General features: G+C 40.9%; 1 protein-coding gene across 1 annotated transcript; it reads right to left on the minus strand.

Moving 5' to 3' along the window:
• Window positions 1-1,010: 1,010 nt before the first annotated feature.
• On the minus strand, window positions 1,011-19,272 carry LOC139954286 (uncharacterized). The gene is made up of 14 exons (XM_071954021.1): window positions 19,197-19,272; window positions 16,046-16,242; window positions 14,572-14,691; window positions 12,175-12,294; window positions 11,446-11,675; window positions 10,263-10,458; window positions 8,872-9,015; window positions 7,834-8,034; window positions 7,164-7,280; window positions 6,215-6,331; window positions 5,583-5,699; window positions 4,687-4,800; window positions 3,883-4,101; window positions 1,011-2,562 (listed from the first exon to the last, which is right to left on the minus strand). The coding sequence occupies exons 2-14, from the start codon at window positions 16,101-16,103 to the stop codon at window positions 1,691-1,693; spliced, it is 2,625 nt and encodes an 874-aa protein (XP_071810122.1). The 5' UTR covers window positions 16,104-16,242; window positions 19,197-19,272; the 3' UTR covers window positions 1,011-1,690.
• Window positions 19,273-19,693: the final 421 nt, after the last annotated feature.

Genomic DNA, 19,693 nt, shown 5'->3' on the forward strand with positions numbered 1-19,693 from the left:
CACCATGTTTAGTACAGTGCATAGTGCAACATCATTGTAATATGTTGTTTCTGTGGCGGCGCAGCTGCGTGTACGTGTTGTTATTTACGTGTTTGAGTGTGTAGGTGCAGCGAAGTAAAATTGTCTAAAATGTTTCAGAAATGTTGTACAACGATCTTGTTTTTGGTTACTCTCAAGTTAGTGTGTAAACCTTTCAAGGGATGCTTTTAACCATTGCAAATAATACATGTACATATCAGAAAGAGAAGGCCATGATTTGTTTTTCATGGCCACTCTGCATTTATTTTGCATGCCATATTGTCAGCACTTTCTTCTTTTTTGCTTAAGCAAACGATCTAATATGTTACGCGCGGGTTTGTTTACGTGCTTAAGCTAGCAACTGCTTATGAAATAGGTTTATGCTTAAAAGCAATTATCTTTGCTACGTTAAGCAAACATTAAGCAGCTCTATGAAATTGGGCCCTTGTCACAAAGCATTTTCATTTGCAGGCCACATCATTTGGAATTCCGTCCCACACTCCATCAAGAAATCTAGCTCTGTGGTTAGGGGTCACTAAAAACTTTCTTGTTTAATCTGTAATTCATTACCAGGCTTGGCCTGCATGTACACATTACAGAGCCCAGAGTTAACTGGACATTCTTCACTGGTCTGAGTGTTGAGGCCTTGGTCTGGCAGTAGTTTTTCCCACTTGGTTTTCGATATCATTCCCATTTTCGTATTTTCTTTGTTATATTCTGGAAGCACTTTGCAACCATAGGAGAAGGCGCTTTATTACAATATTATTTTTATTATCACTACAAATTATCCAGTATCCCAAATTCCGAAAACCTACTTTGATAAAAAGGTTTGCGGTAACACCATGTAATGACTATCTCTAAATGAGTTGGGGTGGTTCTGAAAAGAACCGTTGGTTTCAACTCGACGCTTCGATCAGTATGCTCTGATCGTCTTCTGGAGAAAGCTTTCAGAGCAAACTGATCGTAACGTAGAGTTGAAACCAACGGTTCTTTTCAGAACCATCCCTACTCATTGAGAGATAGTCACTACATGGTGTTACCGCAAACCTTTCCATATCACACACATGGTGTTACTGCAAACCAAATATGATTTTCCACTCATCCTAAATGTTTGGACTTGGATCAGATTGACATCCCTTTCCAACCCAAGTCAGATCTTCCTGGAATGGACTTTGACGGATTTAGGATTGCTAGGTTTAATTAACACAGTTTGTTTTTAAACTAAATGACTAAAATCTAACCCCAAAAATGTAAAAAGCTGTCATAGTAGAAATTTTGTATAAATTGGAAGTTAACGTCTTTACAATAAAGGCTTCTTCTATTCTGCATTGATACAACTTTTACATTGCTTTGATTGTCAACCTTTAACTGCGAGTGTTGTGCAAGTCTCTTTATTTGTATGGAGTTGGTGATGACAGGCACCAAGATAAGACAAGACATGCATTGCTGAAAGGACTCACAAAAAAATCACTTAAAAAACCTTAATGAATACAGCCATGTATCAAGCGAATACTTTATATGCAAATGCTCACCTAGCCCTGGTAGCACTACCATGAATGCAAATTCACTCAAAATAGACTCTGGTTACCAGCCCAATGTAATATTGATGTGTATTGTTAGTAACTGGTGCCTCGACAACTCTCCTTCCAGATGGTCCCCCCCCCTCCTCACCTCAATATGAATCTGTCCCTCCTCCAGGCAGGAGTGAGATGTGTTCCGGGTTCTCCTCCACAACCCTCAGACCTCTCTCCTCCGTGGTATCGAGGTCAGGAAGCCCCGATGAACTCTGACCCTGCTGCCGTTCCGATGAACTCTGACCCTGCTGCCGTTCCAATGAACTCTGACCCTGCTGCCATTCCGATGAACTCTGACCCTGCTGCTGTCGTGATGAACTCTGACCCTGCTGCCCTTCGGATGACCTCTGACCCTGCTGCTGTCGTGATGAACTCTGACCCTGCTGCCCTTCGGATGACCTCTGACCCTGCTGCCCTTCGGATGAACTCTGCCCCTGCTGTCGTCCCAATGAATTTTGACGCTGCTGCCGTCCGATTGAACTCTGACCCTCCTGCTGTCCTTGTGAACTCAGACCAAGCTCACGTACTACTGAACCTTGACCCGTCTCCCGTTCCAATGAATGCCGACCAACATCCCATCCCGATGCCCGTTGACTCTGCTCCGGTGACCAATCACCACCTGTGGTTGTCACGGAGCTCAGTCTTGTCTGCAAAGCAGTGTCACCCTCCAGGGCTGTTTGCGACGACTCCAACGACCTGCGCCGACCCCTAGACTGGGATCGCTGCAGGACCCGGATGTACGGTGGGGGATCTGTCTGCTGCCCTCCATTGAGGAAGATGACAACGCTTTCATAGGATGGGGGCGGCTCTTCGTTGGATGAGTGGGTTGGACCTGGGTGGGAGTGGTGGCGTCGTAATTTGCGACGCTGGCTGCGGACGACCACATTATAGGGTGGTGGTTCATCCGTGTACATGCTGACTGAGCTCATGCGAGACAGACTTCGGCTGACTGTGGAGGGGTTATCGGAAACTGGAAAAGAATCAAACAAAATTACCATCAAACCAGTTTCAAATACCCCTTCCTCCCACACACAAGGAAATGGATGGCTTAAAAAACACGTTTAAAATAGTTGTAAAAATTTGCATCAGGGATAAAGAATATGAGTTTGTTTTACCCATAATGCACGTCTATACTTTCCCTTTGAGTCTTGTGGAAAAAGGAGTCAAGAGTAGATATTGCTTTACACACATTATACATGTAGGTAAAACCAGATTAATGTTTAATTGTCAAAGACCAGTGTTCTCACTTGGTGTATCCAATCATAACCAGCCTGTGAAAATTTGGGCTCAATTGGTCATCAAAGTTACGAGAAAATGGTGGAAGAAAAAACAATCTTATTGGTCGAATTTGTGTGCTTTCAGATAGGAATAAAAGACCCCTAGCTATAAGTATTTTAATATTGTAGTGAGAAATTACCTCTTTCTCAAAAACTATTACTTCAGAGGGAGTCGTTTCACACAATGTTTTATACTATCAACAGCTCTCCGATGCGCGTTACCAAGTCAGTTTGTAAGTTACTATTTGTTTTGAGTAACTACCAAATGTGTGCCTTCCCTTTAACAGTTTTTTAGATTAAAAGATTGTAAGTGCATGTAATCTTTGACAATTTGTTTATTATCAAAAGGTTATCTTTCTTTCCCACATTAGTTTTGTGCCTGGGAGGTTATGGACGCTTCATAAGTTTTGTGCCATTGTTGTTATATTAAATGGTCAGGAAGTAGTAGGGTTGACGATGTACTGTGTACATCAATAATATCGAAGTCTTATATAGCGCACGTATCTACCAAACAAGGTACTCAAGGCGCTGAGTATTACAAACTTTCAGAAAGATAGGTTATTGCAGTGATGAATTCTGAAACCCAGTTATGTAGCACCTTATAAGGGTTTACAAGGTGCTATGGCGCATTAAGCAGCCACAGCCAGGAACACCGGGGCGAACCCCTTCTCTTTTCGATAAGTGCACTGGGTTCTTTTACATGCATTACATAGCCCATGGGACCAACGGCAAATTTGGATTAAAATTGGTCATCGCGGTTGCAAGAGACCATTGAAAGAAAAAAACACCCGCTTTACACAACCTTGTGTGCTTTCAGAGGCCTAATAAAAGGCTTCAGGACTGAAGTCTTAAAATATTACCTCTATCTCAAAAAAAAACTATGTTACTTCAGAGGGAGCCGTTTCTCACAATGGTTTATACTATCAACAGCTCTCCATTGCTCATTACCAAGTTAGTTTTTGTGCTAAAAATTATTTGAAGTAAGTGCTTGTCAAGGGCCTTGAACCACTCACCCGACAAACTCTCCCTCATTTCTCTCCGTCTCATCTCGCATTCCCTCTCGCGCCGTCGAAGTTCTCGCTCCACCAACGACCGGCGAGTGTTCAACGGATAGAAACTGCAGTTTCTCATCCTACAGCAAACCCATATCATGACAAGTAGAATTGCGATGGGTATGACCGTGATCAGCGTGTATGTTAGGTTGTTCAGGAATGAGTCGTCCTCGTAGGTTTCTATGACAACAGAGAGAACACTTTTTTATATGGTTTTGGGATACACATGGGGGGTCGTTCAGCGTTTCTCATGTTGACCTCTTTCTCTTTTGGTCACAATTTGTGAGGCTACTCATTCTTACTCACAGCTGAGAAGCTGAATATTTTAAACTTTTGTTTTGTTATGCAAGACGCCAGACACACAAGGTCTGAATGCTTCATGGTATGGGCTACAGTCATTTTATTCCAGAGGCTGCTGCCACCTACATGTACTCCTAGGGCTGCAACAGGGTTACCCCTTTTACAGTCAATAGGGATGTAGGCTTGGGTATCATCAATCCGAAGCCTGGCTGGTAGAACAGAAAGCACTAACTACCTTTTTTTACATAGCAAGTGTCACGACCGAGATTCGAAGTCACACTCTGCTAATCAAACACCAGAGCTTGAATCCAGTGCTCTTAACCGCTCAGCCATGACACGCCTCGAATTGCGAAGAACACGGCAACTACTACACAAAACATGTCAGCCAGTACGGTTTCAAGAAAACACCAGGTTTCATTTTAGGCGACAGAAGACTCATCAAAGAATTTACCAGAGCAAACTCACCTACATATTTGAATTCACAGTATGTGCCTGTGAAGTCAGCGGGGCATTTGCAGTTGTACAGTTCATGTGTCCCCTCACAGCTGCCTCCATTCTGACAGTAGTGGTGCGGACATCCTACCAATCAGATTAATCAAATACGCATTATAAATACTGAAGTCTTAGACCGTGTCCGAATTGGTGGCTACGTCTGCGGCTACGACCGTTGCCAGGGGTGTTGCTAAGGGCGTCCTATACTTCAATGCATGATGACGCGGCGATCCGGCCGTAGCCGTAGCCGTAGCCGCCAATTCGGATACGGCCTTTTAGAGCATGTTCTACCAATATGGTGCTCAAGGCACTGGAATAAAAAGAAACACTGTAAGCAGGGAATGTCTTTGCTATAAAGCAAAAAATGAGTGCCACCAGTTGCAACAAGGTAAACTTAATGAAATTTTTGGCTGGTAACCAATTTCTGTTCGGCAAAAACTTCTGTGCTTAGCAAGTTTTACTGCTTACAGGTTTTATGAAATTGGGCCCTGGACATTGCCCTGGAATTCTATACTAACTGCATCATATTATTATTATTATGGTTTATTAATAACTGCTCATTGCAGCCTACTGGCTGAATTACAAAACAGTGTACATTAAAATCAAAAGGAATATTTGTAAACTGTATTTAAATAAAAACAGAGAGGTATTTAGGAAACGCAAATTGCACAAAGCACTTTGGAAGCAAACTATGGAGACCATAAAAAATCACATCAACTCTAAAATATTCTACAATGCACCCAAAAACACAGAGAGTTGTTGAAGACTAAGAGAGTTGTTAAAGACTCTCTACAGGGCGTTATTAGTGCTTGACATGGCAAGCAGCACCATGAGGTTTAGCCCCGGCCGACTACCCTCCTATCCACTACCTGAATTGTCTTGCTGGCAATTGACTCCTGAGTACGGCCGTTGACAGAGGCAGTAACGTGTAGATACAGATGATCCCAGGCATATCCCACCATTCATACAGTAATCTTTGGGGCACACTGTATGGGAGGTACAAATCAAGATAACTTAAAGGCACACGACACTATTAGTAGTTACTCATTATATATATATATTAGCATAAAAACTTACTTGGTAACGAGCAACCGAGAGCTGTTGATAGTATAAAACATTTGAGAAACTCCCTCTGAAATAGCAGAGTTTTTGAGAAACAAGTAATTTCTCACTAAAATATTTGATTCTGAGAAAGACTCCAGGGCTGAATCCTTTCTCCTAAGGCATGTACAACCAATATATTGAGGTAGATTGTTTCATGAAAACGCAAAAGTTATACCTCAACATTTTGGCACAGTGCCAGCAATATGTATCTCATAGGATCAGGTGGAGAATCATGGCATGTCCTTTCCTGAAACATGGCACAACTAGTAATACGCACTCGTGCTAATTAGTGTAAGGACAAAACTATAACGTGTTAGGTCGTAAACATGCTAAAAATAATTTGCCAAATTTATATTTGTTGCCAGGTGACTTTGTGTAAACAGCGCTGAAATCCTACCTTCCTCGTCCTGACACCTGTCTCCCGAAAAGTTAGGTTGGCAAGAGCAGCGTGGGTACCCACTGATTACTTCATGACACGTCCCACCATTGGCGCACCAATGCTCTGGACATAACCCTACAAGAGAAACCAATACATTTTAAACGGTTTGGGTACTTTTTCTATGACAAAAAAAAACAAAACAATGTCCACAGATTTACACTAAACTCACACAGTTTGAAGATAATGACGATAGAAAGCTTCCCTTAAAATACATGTACTTGCCCCTGTAGTTTTTTGAGAAATGAGTGAAACAATATCAAGAAAATATTTTTCGACTCAAAAGATGAAAATTAATTTGCATGTTTCAACTAACTAACGTTTCATCTAACATGCGACTCTCCTGAAAACATTGCTCCATGCTTTTCACTTTTTTTCAAAAAATTGTGTCTTCACTCACAGTGAGGAGGGATTCATATCATGACCAAAAATTTGAGCTACAAAGGGTACATCAAAACCCTTTGAGGTAACTGGTTAAAAACACTGCTTGAAGAGGAACTGACTTGATTGTATGATTACAAATCAAGCAATCATCTCTCTCTTTCTAGTCCACCAAGGTCCGAATAATTTTGAGATTTGACATTCTAGTCTATCCCTGCATTAACTTTTTTTACACCAGCGCCTTTGAATGGTTTGTACTGGAAAGTGCACATTCCAATGCTGAGTTAATATATTGTAAAACATGTCCAAGTTGAGTAGAAATGACCAATGGATGGATTGCACATAGCGTCAGCGGCCGCCATTTTGATGATAAACATTGGAAAAATGCACGCGTACATGCTTGCGCAAAACTCTCAGCCAACACAACTCTATGCCAATGATAGCGTGCACGTTTCATCAAAGATGGAGGTCAATGACGTTATGTGCAATCACTACATCTGAAATGACACAACAAACTACTGTGACTGACCTAGGCAGGGTTTCTCGTCTGAGTTATCTCCACAGTGGTTAATCCCGTCACACTCGAAGGCGCTAGAGATACACCGCTTGTTGGCACACCAGAAATCAGAGCACAACTCATGGCTCTCTGTAACATAAATGTGTTTATTCAATTATGGCTAATTCAAAACGTAGTTAAAACGCCTTGAGCATCGCTGAGTGTCAGATATGGGAGTCATATAAAAAGCCACTATTTATCATTATTAATACAAGCAAACCTGCAGCGAACACGCTTCATCTAAATGGTATTACAAATTGATGAAACTTAAAGAAATCTTAAAATAACTGGGACATCAAAAATAGAGCAATGATCAGGAACAAACAGAAAGTGTTATCAGATGGCGCCAATTTATAGTATTAACACATAACTTTAATTGCTTCTCTCTCCCAGGGGTATATGGGTACCTGTCAGGTTATTCTTGATAATGAATTATTGCACAGGCTGTATAATCCCCAAGGAGTTAAGATGGTTTAAGGCGTGAATTAAGGCCCAGTGATCAGGGGTAATTATGTGGAAGCGCTTTGGGATTCCCTTTAGGTGTAAAAATCGCTATATAAAAGCTGGTTCTTCTTCTTATTATTATTATCTTTTTATTATTATTATTATTATTATTATTATTATAATTACTTTCTTCGCTTACCAGCTTTGGAGAAGAAGACAAACATTCCGGCTACGGTGACGTTCTGATTGACCAGTCTGTTAGTGACACAGCGGACATACAACCCGTTGCCTGTGGAGATCATCTCCAACGTTGGGAATTGGTATTTATAATGGAGGGAGTGATTCTTAGGAGCGTCTGATGTGATTCCGTCGTGGATGTCCAGCGTAATGATGATACTGTCTAAAAGGCAGGAACAGAAGATGAAAATACCGGTTTAGAAAAGACTTCATTTTTTATTTGTTTTCATTTTATGCAAGTCGCCAAGGCCTTGAAGGCCACTTCAAGTAATGGGCTACAAATCAACTATTTTTCTAGGGGCCATTGCAACCAAAATATGTACTCCTGGGGCTGAAACAGGGTTACCCCTTTTACAGTTCAAACGGATGTAGGCTTGGGTATCATCCATCAGGAGCCTGGCTGGTAGAGCAGAAAGCAGCATTTTCTGCCAAACAGCTTTATAAAATACAGCCCTGTTTGTTTGGTGCGGCGTTTCTCAATTGACAACAGTTTCTATGGTTGAAAGGTAATTGTTACAAACCATGGTAAAAAACATGTAAAAATACACTCTCCTGATGATGACCAGAGCAAGCTAGTCGAAACGTTGAGATCAATTTATGAACTCACTCTGCGGCAGTGCAGTTAAAAACGATCCTGTAACCTAAAGTAGGAGTCCCAGCCTATTTTGTGTACCTTTCCGCCCAGGTAGTAGCTAAAAAGCAAGACAGCTCTTTTCAAAACTAAGAAGACTCCCAAACAATCTGATAAATCTACTCCGAATTAGAATAAAGAAAGACAGTTCTCAAACAAAAAACTCTAACTGACAAGTAGACACACACGCACGTGGTGTTACCGCAAACCAAATACATATTGATACCTCACCGTGCAATGCCTCAAATCATATGACACTAAATAGTTAATTGACAAACTGCACCCCATATGCCCAAACCACATTTTTCAACAAAACTTTTGGAGCCTTAGCTTGAGCCGACATTTCAAAAGACCCTAGTGTTTACTTACCCGACTTAAAGATGGGGTTAAGAGACAAGAATACATGCTTCTTCTTGGGTGCAACAAAGAGCCACAGCATATCGTGGGTCTCTGGCTGCCATAGGACAGTGGCAAACTGGCTCTGACGATCATCAAAGAATGCTAGTGTGTCCACTGAACAATCAAACAGAACATATATTTTATCTGATTTGTAGTAGCAAAATGTTACCAGCCTTAAATACCATGTGATGCACTAATATTGTGATTGTGGTTCCCAACTCAATTATGGTTTTAGTAAACAAGCAATACTTACAAACCAGCAGTCCTTGGATGTTTGGATAATTGACTGGCTTACTGAGTGGCTGGGATTAAAATTTATTCCCCTGTTCCTAACACAAGAAAATTGCTATTTAGGCCTGCAGCCTCAAATCCTACAAAGTCAGACAACTTCCAGAACAAACACAATGTTGGCAAATTTTCAACAATTTAGGGTTAACTCTTAACAACTTTTGCATAGCAAACTGAATACTGTAAACCATTGTAAACCTCCTTAACCATTACATGTTGTCAAGTAAAGAAAAAAGGTCTCATACTTCAAAAAACATAATTCCACATACCTTTTTGCAGGATAAACTATATTAAACAAAATAGCTGTGAAAGTCTTATAGATCAAACAAGGAAGAAAGTGGTAGCACTCAAAGACTAACCAGTGACATCAAAAAATGTAGGGAATGGAGAATTCCCTGTTTTTAATGTTACATTTAACATTTTATTGTTTTGAATGGTATTGCTTGGGCACTGGCCTGGGCCCTATTTCATAGAGCTACTTAAAGGAATATTACAGAATTGTTTTTTGCTAACAAAACAGTTGCTGGCAGTGTAAGCACTTTATGTAATCCACCATTTACGTAAACTGATAAACCTGTAGAAGTTTGAGATCGATCGGCCATCATTTTGCATTGCATTGATGCCAAAATAAAATGAATAAACTGAGCGATTAACTCCAAACGCGAAGTTAGATTATTTATTTCTCATCAAATATGACATTTCAGACAGAAATATTTCCAGGGATGTTTTCAATAACATTAGACCATGTAAGTTTTATGTAACTCTGTGATCTTAAAGATTTTTGTTTCTTACCAATTCCGCAACTTCCCTTTAAGCACAAAGAGCAGCTAAGTGCAAACAAATTTTGCGAACTAAAATATTAAGGTTACCAGTCAAAATACAATGTCCCATGTACAATTTGTGACTGGTATCCTGCTCATTTCTGCCTAGCCATTTCTGGTTTTTTTTTTACGTTTTTCTTCCATTCTGTGCATTTTAACATGTGTTAAGTGCTTTTGATCATCTGCATGTAAGGGGTACAATATAAACTTAAATTATTATGATATAGTGTTGAATCCCTGGCATTGAGTTACCTATTGGTTTTAAAGCCGGTTCACTGGCCGACAGAAATCGGTAGTGGGCTCGGAAGACTGGAAACTGGAAAGCTATGCTACTCCAGTGCTTGAACTCTATACGCAGCGAGTTCTCAGTTGATATCAATGCTCCTGGCCGCTTGTATGATGCAAAGCATTGCTCAATCACCGGACTAGATGACTCACCATCGTATACCTGTATGTACGGATAAACAAGTAAAATGTGATAAAGACGCACTGGTTTGATAATAAGCCCTGTAGTGCCAAATTTCATAAAGCTGCTCAACGGTAAGCACATTTTCATGCTAACTGTAGCAGAAGAATTTCCTTAACCATTAATGTGTTTCATAGGTAAGAAAATTAGGCAGCCGCTTGCGCTTTTACCATGGATTCGCATTGTTAAAAGTCACTCATTTTCATACAGTAAGCAGTGGGGTCAATTTCATAGAGCTGCTTAATGGCTGATTTTGTGCTTACTGCGCGAGTTTCCATATCATAGCACGCTGCTAACCGTAAGCACACAAAAAGGCATGCTAACTTTCTGGTGCTTTCTGTATGAAAATGAATGCCTTTCTTTCCTGCCGACATGTGGAATCTGCTTACCTGTACATTATGAGCACATTTTTCTGCTATAGTTAGATCAAAATTTTTCCTACAATTTAGCAACCCTTTGGCCAAGTTTGCTTTCAAGTGATTCAACTTGTTCATCCCATATTCATTATTTCAAATTAAAGGCAGTGGACACTATTGATAATTACTCAAAACAATTACTAGCATAAAACCTTTCTTGGTGACGAGTAATGGGGAGAGGTTGATGGTATAAAACATTGTGAGAAATCTCCCTCTGAAGTGCCATAGTTTTTCGAGAAAGAAGTACAGTAATTTTCCAAGAATTTGATTTCGAGACCTCAGATTTAGAACTCAAATTTTCACAGGTTTGTTATTATATGCATAAGTTGAGATACACCAACTATGAAGGCTAGTCTTTGACAATTACCAAAAGTGTCCATGGCTTTAAATAGGGATACATTTCTAATTAAATGGAGATGCATTTCAACCCTTAACTAGCCAATCAGACCACTTAGAGTGAATTTTTATTGATTCTAAGGCATTCTAACTGGCATTTGGCCAGTGGAGAGAGAATGCTGCTATTTTAAGAGCAAAGAAATACACATTGAAGTACCTCGATTCCATTCTTGTCGTAAGACCACATGCAAGGCTGCCTGGTCTTACTTCCAGACATCAAGAAGTCATCAAAGATAAGCTGCACTTTGCCTGTCTTCTGAAGGTTCTGGATGGTGTAGCTGCAGATGTAAGGCAGGAGCCTGTCAGTGAAGTTAGCTTGGGTGAACACTGGTCCCGATATTGATTTCAACTGGCTAGGCCAGCCAGAATATAACTGAGGACCACACTCTGCATCCAAAGAGTATTATTTGTGTGAAGACATGACAACAAAATAATCCCATTCAATGTACAGGTTGCAAAAGAGAAATTTATGGTTATGTCAGTTTATCAAATAAATGACCCAAATGACAAGCCAAGTGTTGGCTTTGCAGAGCTGGAATTTCACTGATGGGAGGGTGAAGCGTGTAGTGGCCAAGAGGTCTAGTGCACTGGACTCAACTTCTGGTGGCTGAGTCATGGGTTCCAATCCTGATCATCACGCTTGTGTCCTTGAGCACGACACAATAATTGCTTTAAGTGGGGTATATGGATACCTATGCAGGCAGAGATAAACTAGCTCGGTGGGCTCCATACTTGGCAGCACCAGATAAGCATGATAAGGGGTGTCAATCAAACAAATAAGAAAAGACCTGTCACATAATAACAAGAATGAGAGCAACAAACGAGCAAAAAAAAAAAAAAAACATTAACAGGACTGTAACCATGCTGTAAGAGATGAGTGACTTACGTGAGGGTCTCTCGCACGTTGGACCAATCCACTGTGGTAGACAATTACAGGTAAAACCTTGCTCCTTGTTGATGCAAAGACCCATGTTCTTACACGGGCTGCTGGTACATTCATCAACATCTGAGTAAAGGAAAATGTTGAGTTCATTAAAGCCATTGAGTTCATTAAAGCCATTGGACACTTTCTGAACAGAACAAAAGTTAAAAATTCACAGATTTACAAATAACTTACACGGTTTACAGAAGGTAATGGTGAAAGACTTCCCTTGAAATATTATTCCAGGAAATGTTTTACTTTTTAGAAAACATGAAAACAATTATCAATTCTCGATATCGAGAATAACAAATTTATTTTAAACACATTTCATGACACAGCGAAACGTGCGGAAACAAGGGTGGGTTTTCCAGCTATTTTCTCCCGACTTCGATGACCGATTGAGCCTAAATTTTCATGGGTTTGTTATGTTATATATAAGTTGTGATACACAAAGTGTGGGCCTTTGGACATGTGGTTTACCGGTGTTGTGGGATTGAGATAGACTTGACTAACATGACTTATCAGGTGAAGTTTGCCGTAGCACCACGTGTAAATCTCTTTTGAGTAGTTGGGTGACAACTCAACGTTTCAATGGACCTTATGCATTGACGTCATCCAGTAGCCATCTTAGAGGAAAAACGGTGACGAAACAATCGAGACGCGCAGATTTGTACGCGCGGCGCACAGTATTGGCCAATGAACAACCTCCTTTTGACCTCTAGGTGAGTAGTGCTGGGCGAATAGTGAAATTTTGTTATTCGGATACCGCTGGCCAACTATCCGAAATTAACCGGATATTCGAATAGTTTTTTCGCCGCTAGAGGGCGCTGTTTAAAAAAAATATTTATTTTTTTTTGCCGCTAGAGGGCGCTGTTCGTTTGTGAATGAGATCTTTTGGGCGGATTGATATTAGTTTTAGACAGTGTCACTCGGTTCATTCATAAAAATGACCGGATCTAATTTAAAGATGGCGATTTGCTTTTTCTTTTGATCGTCATTGACTCTACGTGAAGGAAAACTTTTGTAATCTTTGAACAAATTACGTCAGAAATGTCATTGTTTTAACTCTTCACGGAGGTGAGCATAGTTAAATACTTAATATATGCTGTTTTATGCTGTCTTAATAGAAGTTTCATAAGGATTCAGACAAAACATTCATATCAGTTGTCGCCCGACGTCCGCGGATATTCGGATATTAAAGAATATCCGGTTACTCGGTTGTAATTACAGAATTATCCGGTTTGTAAATAGATATTCGCGCCCTATGCGGATATCCGGTTAAGAAAAAAAAGGCATTCGCGGTTACGGATAGGAAAACCTATTCGCCATTAACCGGATATTCGAATAATTCGCCCAGGCCTATAGGTGAGGGTGCCCTACTGAAATGACGTCATATGCATAAGGTCTATCAGTATGCTCTAATAGTCTTCAGGTATCCATCCTCCTGAAGACAATCAGAACATACTGATCGAAATGTTGAGTAGTTAACCAGCGGTTCTTCTCAGAACTAACACTACTCACAAGAGACTTACACATGGTGCAAACCTCACTTGATTATACTCCCATCTTGCGAATATCAAATCCTACTTAACATGACTTATGTCTGATACAGACTTACTTAGTCACAACTTACTGCTTAAATTTGTAAAGCAGCTTCCACATGAGCAAACCCTGGTATCATCATGCCATATACACACTCATTCAAAACTGTGTATGGATATTTGCTGTCTCTGACATAACTACATGTACTACAGAAAAGGTTTCCCCTTAATGAAAACAGGGCCCTTTTTCATGGCTCTGCTTACCGTAAGCAGGGAATTCTGTGCTTACGTCAAGCTTATTTCACGGGTTTCTACACTTACACAGCTAGCGCAGACATTCAGAGCTAGCTATGCAAGGGGAGAATGGTGATAGTTATTGCAGAATTCAGCGGTAAGCAGAGCCACGACATTGGCCCCTGATGTCCGAATCCAAACAAAAAGTATTAAAGGAATACGTTGCCTTGGATCGGACGACTTGGTCTATAAAAAAGCGTTTGTAACCGTTTGTTATAAAATGCATATGGTTGGAAAGATGTTTTAAAAGTAGAATACAACTATCCACACAAGTTTGCCTCGAAATTGCGTGGTTTTCCTTTTACATTGCGATATGTAGAGGAAAACCATGCAATTTTGAGGCATGTTTGTGTGGATCATTGTATACTACTTTTACAGCATCTTTCTACCCATATGCATTTTATAACAAACGCTTTTCAAAGACCAACCCGACCGATCTAAGGCAACGTGTTCCTTTAATGTTCTTTCATGTACCCTAACTGATGGTACAAAAACAGACAGACAGACATACAGACAGTACAGGTACCTTGTTCGCAATTTTGACCTGTCCACTCTGAGGAACAGTTGCAGCTATAAGTGCTGACTTTCCACAACTGCTCTGTGCAGACACCCCCATGCAGGCACGGATTGCTGGCACACACTGAATCTACAATAGGCAAACAAATCATCAAGAACTTTCTGAGGGATCTCTGTTTTCTAAATAATTGTTTGAATTGAAAAAAAAAATAGAATTATCATTCAGCTGTTGCAAACTGCTTACCCACCAAAAGGGCCTATGATGGTATCAAATGCAAACTAAAATGCCTGGTGTTTAAACCCTAGCAATGTCTTTTGCGAAGGCTAAATGACAAAACCACGCGCATTATGAACAGGTATCTAAGTGTAACAAAAAGCAGTAAAGTGGAAAAATATTAAACTATTCTGATCTTTGTATCCAATCAATTTTCACTGCTTATGTTACACTATTCATGTTTGTTGTTTTGTTTTTGTATATATAGGCTTTGAGAAATAAACTGCTAGGGTTGAACAGGCCATTTCAAAAAAAAATCTGTTTGATAAATTGTTAATTGTTTTAAACGCAAGTTCACCCCAAACAAGAACTGCCAGTCTTGGTAAGAGGCTACAAGAAGTGAACATTCAATTAAAGCCATTGGACCCTTTCAGTACAGAAAAAAAAATAAAAAGCTCTTGAAGTATTATTCCATGAAATGCTTTACTTTTTGAGAAAACAGTAAAACAATATCAGTTCTCGTTAACGAGAATTACGGATTTATTTGAAACACATGTCAATTGTCATGACACGGCGAAACGCGCGGATACAAGGGTGGGTTTTCCCGTTATTTTCTCCCGACTCCGATAACCGATTCAGCCCAAATTTTCACAGGTTTGTTATTTGATACAGAAGTTGTGATACACGAAGTGTAGGCCTTGGACAATACTGTTTAACGAAAGGGTCCAATGGCTTTAAGATGAAAACAACTTGGGTAGCTGAAGGTAGGAATTCATATTCGTAGGATGGAGGGAAACATGTACCAGACAAAAGTTGTGTTTGCACTGGATTTAAGCATTTTGGGTAACTTTACCAAGACGCAGGGTATCATTTCGATGGGTTTATCATTCCTCCCACAGTCTGCACTTGGATTTTACTGACGCTGGTAGAATTACCGAGACAAACATTGTAAGAGGGATTCCCATTTTACATGCGTGATCTAGACTGATGAAAGGTCACTGGATTTTCTGGCTCAGTTAAACTGACCAGGTCAATCTTCCTGGGCACCTTTGGCTTGGTTAAACTAGCCACACGGCTTAGTTAAGTTATCTGTGAGGAAAGTTACCTGGGCTGTTTGCACTGGACTTGCAACGGGTAAGTTACCCACTGGCGCAGTTTAGTTTACCAACATTAAGTCCAGTGCGAACAGGGCTAAAGAGACGCAGTAAATGGAATAAAGCTGTCAGACCATGGTCAGACAGAGTTTTAATTACAAAGTCTATGAACTCACCCTGTGCCTTGACCCATCTTAGCACCACGGCTAAACACAAAGCCAGGCACGCCTGCATGGCTGACAGGAGTCAAGGGGCCAAAGATGTCCAATTGGTCCTCAAGTTTCCATTAAATGATACAAGATCTCTTTACTGTAAACCTGCCAGTCTTTTCACCTCCTACATCACGGATACATGTGAAGCTCCTCGTGGATAGCTGTGAAATAGAGGTGGTAAACATTGTTATAATTATAGTTATATCAACAATATCAACTTAACAAAACGCAATTCCAAAGATTGACCATCACTTTATGATGAAATCAGTCATGTGATTCTAAGCCACTACTTTAACAAACAGTCAAACATCAAAATCCTACCCAGACATCTATATAATTTAAAAAGAGACCAACTTCCTACCCGCGACACTGCGATATCCGACTACCCGTTTGCGCTCGGTTACCTCGCCCCCTCAAAGACGAGGTTGCGCTGGGCTAATCGCAATGCGCCACAATGTTGTTTTCACAACAAGTGGTGCCCGCACTCTGCTGAATTGATGCTTCCTGGGTCAATTTCAGGGGGAATGTGTTGTTTGTGGCGTCACAGTCAAAGCACGAGCGTGTAGTAATTCTGGGGTTGGGGGCTACCCTTGGGTTGTCAGGGGGTACATGTCATCTGCGTTTCATATACCCGTCAGGCGCCCTTTGTGATGTCACAAAGTAACCTAGCGCTTACAGTGGAAGCAAAGAAAAATGCACAGGACCACCAAGGGGGAATTAACGGAGGCCTACGCGACGGAGGTAGGTGGGGGTTATTAGAGCACATGGGACAGGGAGAGGGAATGGGCAAACAGTATGGTACGTCTGTGTGGGAAGGGGGACGGGGGAACAGCAAAAAATGAAGGGAACAAATTAAAAGGACTGGGGAAATAAAACGGAAAAGGAAAAGGGACTAATGAGGACATGGGACAGGAAAACAATAAACTGAACAGGGAAAAATACACGAAACAAAGAAAGAACAACTAGCGGGACCGGGCGTGGAACAGGAAAACATCAGTTAAGGGCCCGAAAACAGTGGTGCATTCAATAGATTAGGTCGGGAAAGGGAAGGGGCACTATGTGGGACAGGGGGCGGGGGGAAGGCAAACAAATTAACGGGATGATATAAAAAATAGGAAAGGAAAAAAAAGGACTTCTAAAAGATATGGGGCAGGAAAGTAATAAACTGAACACGAAAAAAACCCGGGGATTAAACGGCACTGGTAATGGAACCACTAGCTGGACTAGCGGACAATGAGAAACGGAATGAGAAACGGAAAAAGACGAACAAGTGTACGATTCCAAAAAGCACTAAGAGACGTCTTAACTTAGGGTGGGGATGGGTGATTTATTAAGTGTGACCCAGCTTACCTCCCCCCCTGTACACAAAGGAACGCCGCATTGCAACACTTTTTTTACGTAATGATTTATAGCAGGATGCGCACGTAGTGTTTGTATAATGGATAATCCCGTAATAAACACTTCCTGTTAAGGTATAGAAGAACAAAAATTCAGTGTAATTTGACCTAAATTAGATTTAGAGAGGATAAATTGGTGGCGTCCAGCAAAATATTTGCCAACACTTCTCCTACTGTGGCACTGGCTACTCTCCCACGCCATCCAGGGTTATCGAAATTGTCCTTTTCAGTGAAGATTTAAATTAGGGAACAACAGTGCGAGTACCCGGTCTTCACTGCGTGGTAATGACCAAGTTGGTGGCTGGCGCTGTTAACGGACCGAGCCGGAGGCAAGGTCCGTTAACAGCGCCAGCCACCAACCAAGGTCATTACCACGCAGTGAAGACCGGGTACGAACACTGTTATTCCCATTAATAAATACCTTTTTTAGCAAATTAAACGGCTAAAATTGTCCAAATTTTGTAACTTTTCTCTCGGCGGCACTTCCAGACAGGTTCAGGGGCCATATTCGAGCTTTTGATGGTTCCCATCTCTTTCGTGCTTTAATCACATTACTGATCTTTGAGACCAGTGACTCTTTGAAATAATGATCTGTTCAGCGCCTTCACTGGGGTCAAAGGAGGCAAATGATTGGACGATAGCTGTTCCTTGTGCATTAAAATGCGCGCACGAGCTCGGCGTTGTCAGTTTATACGCGCGCACATGTTACACGCGTGCACTCAAAATTGATACATTTTCAGCGCATGTACATGAAGTTGCAATGAAACTAACAGGGATATAAATAAGCATGCGATACAGTGCAACGCGCAAGGTTTACACAATGTATGCTGATTTAGTGGCCACTTATTCGCTATTTTCCAAAGCCGGTCTTTATACCACCGTTAACACTCCCACACGTGACCGGGTTTTGACCAATCAAAGACTTGAAACCGTCCAAGTTATTTATTATTTGTTATCATGGTTAATGTTTATTTAAATGATGATAGCACTTTTGTGTACTGTCTTTTCAGCAGTGTCCTCACTCACTATTTAGTATTTTAAGAATCTTGCCGAGTTACCAACGTAAACGTAAACATAAACGATGACTGGCTGCATGCAAAGAGGTAGTACTACTACTACCTAACCTAGTTGCGATAACGTGACCCTCCTGCCGCAGTGTTTTCTGCCGACGGCAGGAGGGTTACTTTATCGCAAATAGCAAAGAAGAGGAGTTGTGTACGGGGACGGTGGTGCTAGATGGATACTTCTAGAAACTATAATTTATAACTAAGGCTCCTGGAGCCTTATTTATAGTTTCTAGATAGAAGTACGAGATGGAGAGATGCAGTGCAGTGCATCCCAAAAAATTGTTGTTGCGTTGACATGCTTGTTTGTCATATCAACATGATCAATATTTGTATAAAGTTGTAGTTCATGTAGTTGCGATACCGTAGTCCTCCTCCCGACGGCGGGTTACGTTTATCACAACTAGCTTGCTTGATCTTGATGGTTGTTGTTTACGTTCGGCTATCCTCTCCCGTAACATTATCATCATTTCATCAAAGAGTAAAGCTCTGGAGTAGTCTCACTCTCACTCCTCCAGTTGTTCGTTGTTGGTTATTCAATTTTGTGTAAACTACTACCCTACTCAGAATCACTAAAAATCATAAAAATGGTTTGACAAGATGTGATACGATGAATAAAACCAACATCATGAAACAATCCTTGAGCAGACATACCGTAATTTTCGTCACTTTCTCTCGAGTTAGCAAGAACCTCCATCCGCCCACAGCACACACACGCTATATTCTCTACATAAACACCACTCAGACGAGGTCGACATACGTACGTACGTCGTACATGACAGAGCGGTGTGAAGTTGGTATCTTGTTTGACGTTCGACATTCGAATATCAAACAAGAACCAGTTACTTGTTAGACATTCAACATTCAGTTGTGCATGAGTTCAAATGAACTTGTCATCATATCCAGTTTTATATAATTACATACAGGGCCCGATTTCATAAAACTGAAAATAGTGCTTAGCTAATTAATTTCCTTCGCTAGGCAAAAAGTTGGTGGGGCACCTGTCACAAATGACATATATCTGGTTATCCTACAGTTTCTGGTTAGCAATAAATTTGTCTGTCTAGGCTTAGCAAGTGTGTGCGGCTAGTTCTAATTCTACCTCCATGGTTTTACGATACCTCCATAGTTTTATGCAATTGGGCCCAGAC

This window comes from Asterias amurensis, chromosome 2 (assembly GCF_032118995.1).
Source record: "Asterias amurensis chromosome 2, ASM3211899v1".
NCBI lineage: Eukaryota > Metazoa > Echinodermata > Asteroidea > Forcipulatida > Asteriidae > Asterias > Asterias amurensis.

Excerpts from the sequence above, each read along its gene's own strand:
- LOC139954286 (XM_071954021.1), bottom strand. The coding sequence starts at position 16,103 with ATGCAGGCGTGCCTGGCTTTGTGTTTAGCCGTGGTGCTAAGATGGGTC. Across the intron at positions 7,281-7,833 it reads TGTCTTCTTCTCCAAAGCTG|AGAGCCATGAGTTGTGCTCT; the intron begins GTAAGCGAAGAA and ends TTTATGTTACAG. Across the intron at positions 6,332-7,163 it reads AGACGAGAAACCCTGCCTAG|GGTTATGTCCAGAGCATTGG; the intron begins GTCAGTCACAGT and ends TTTCTCTTGTAG.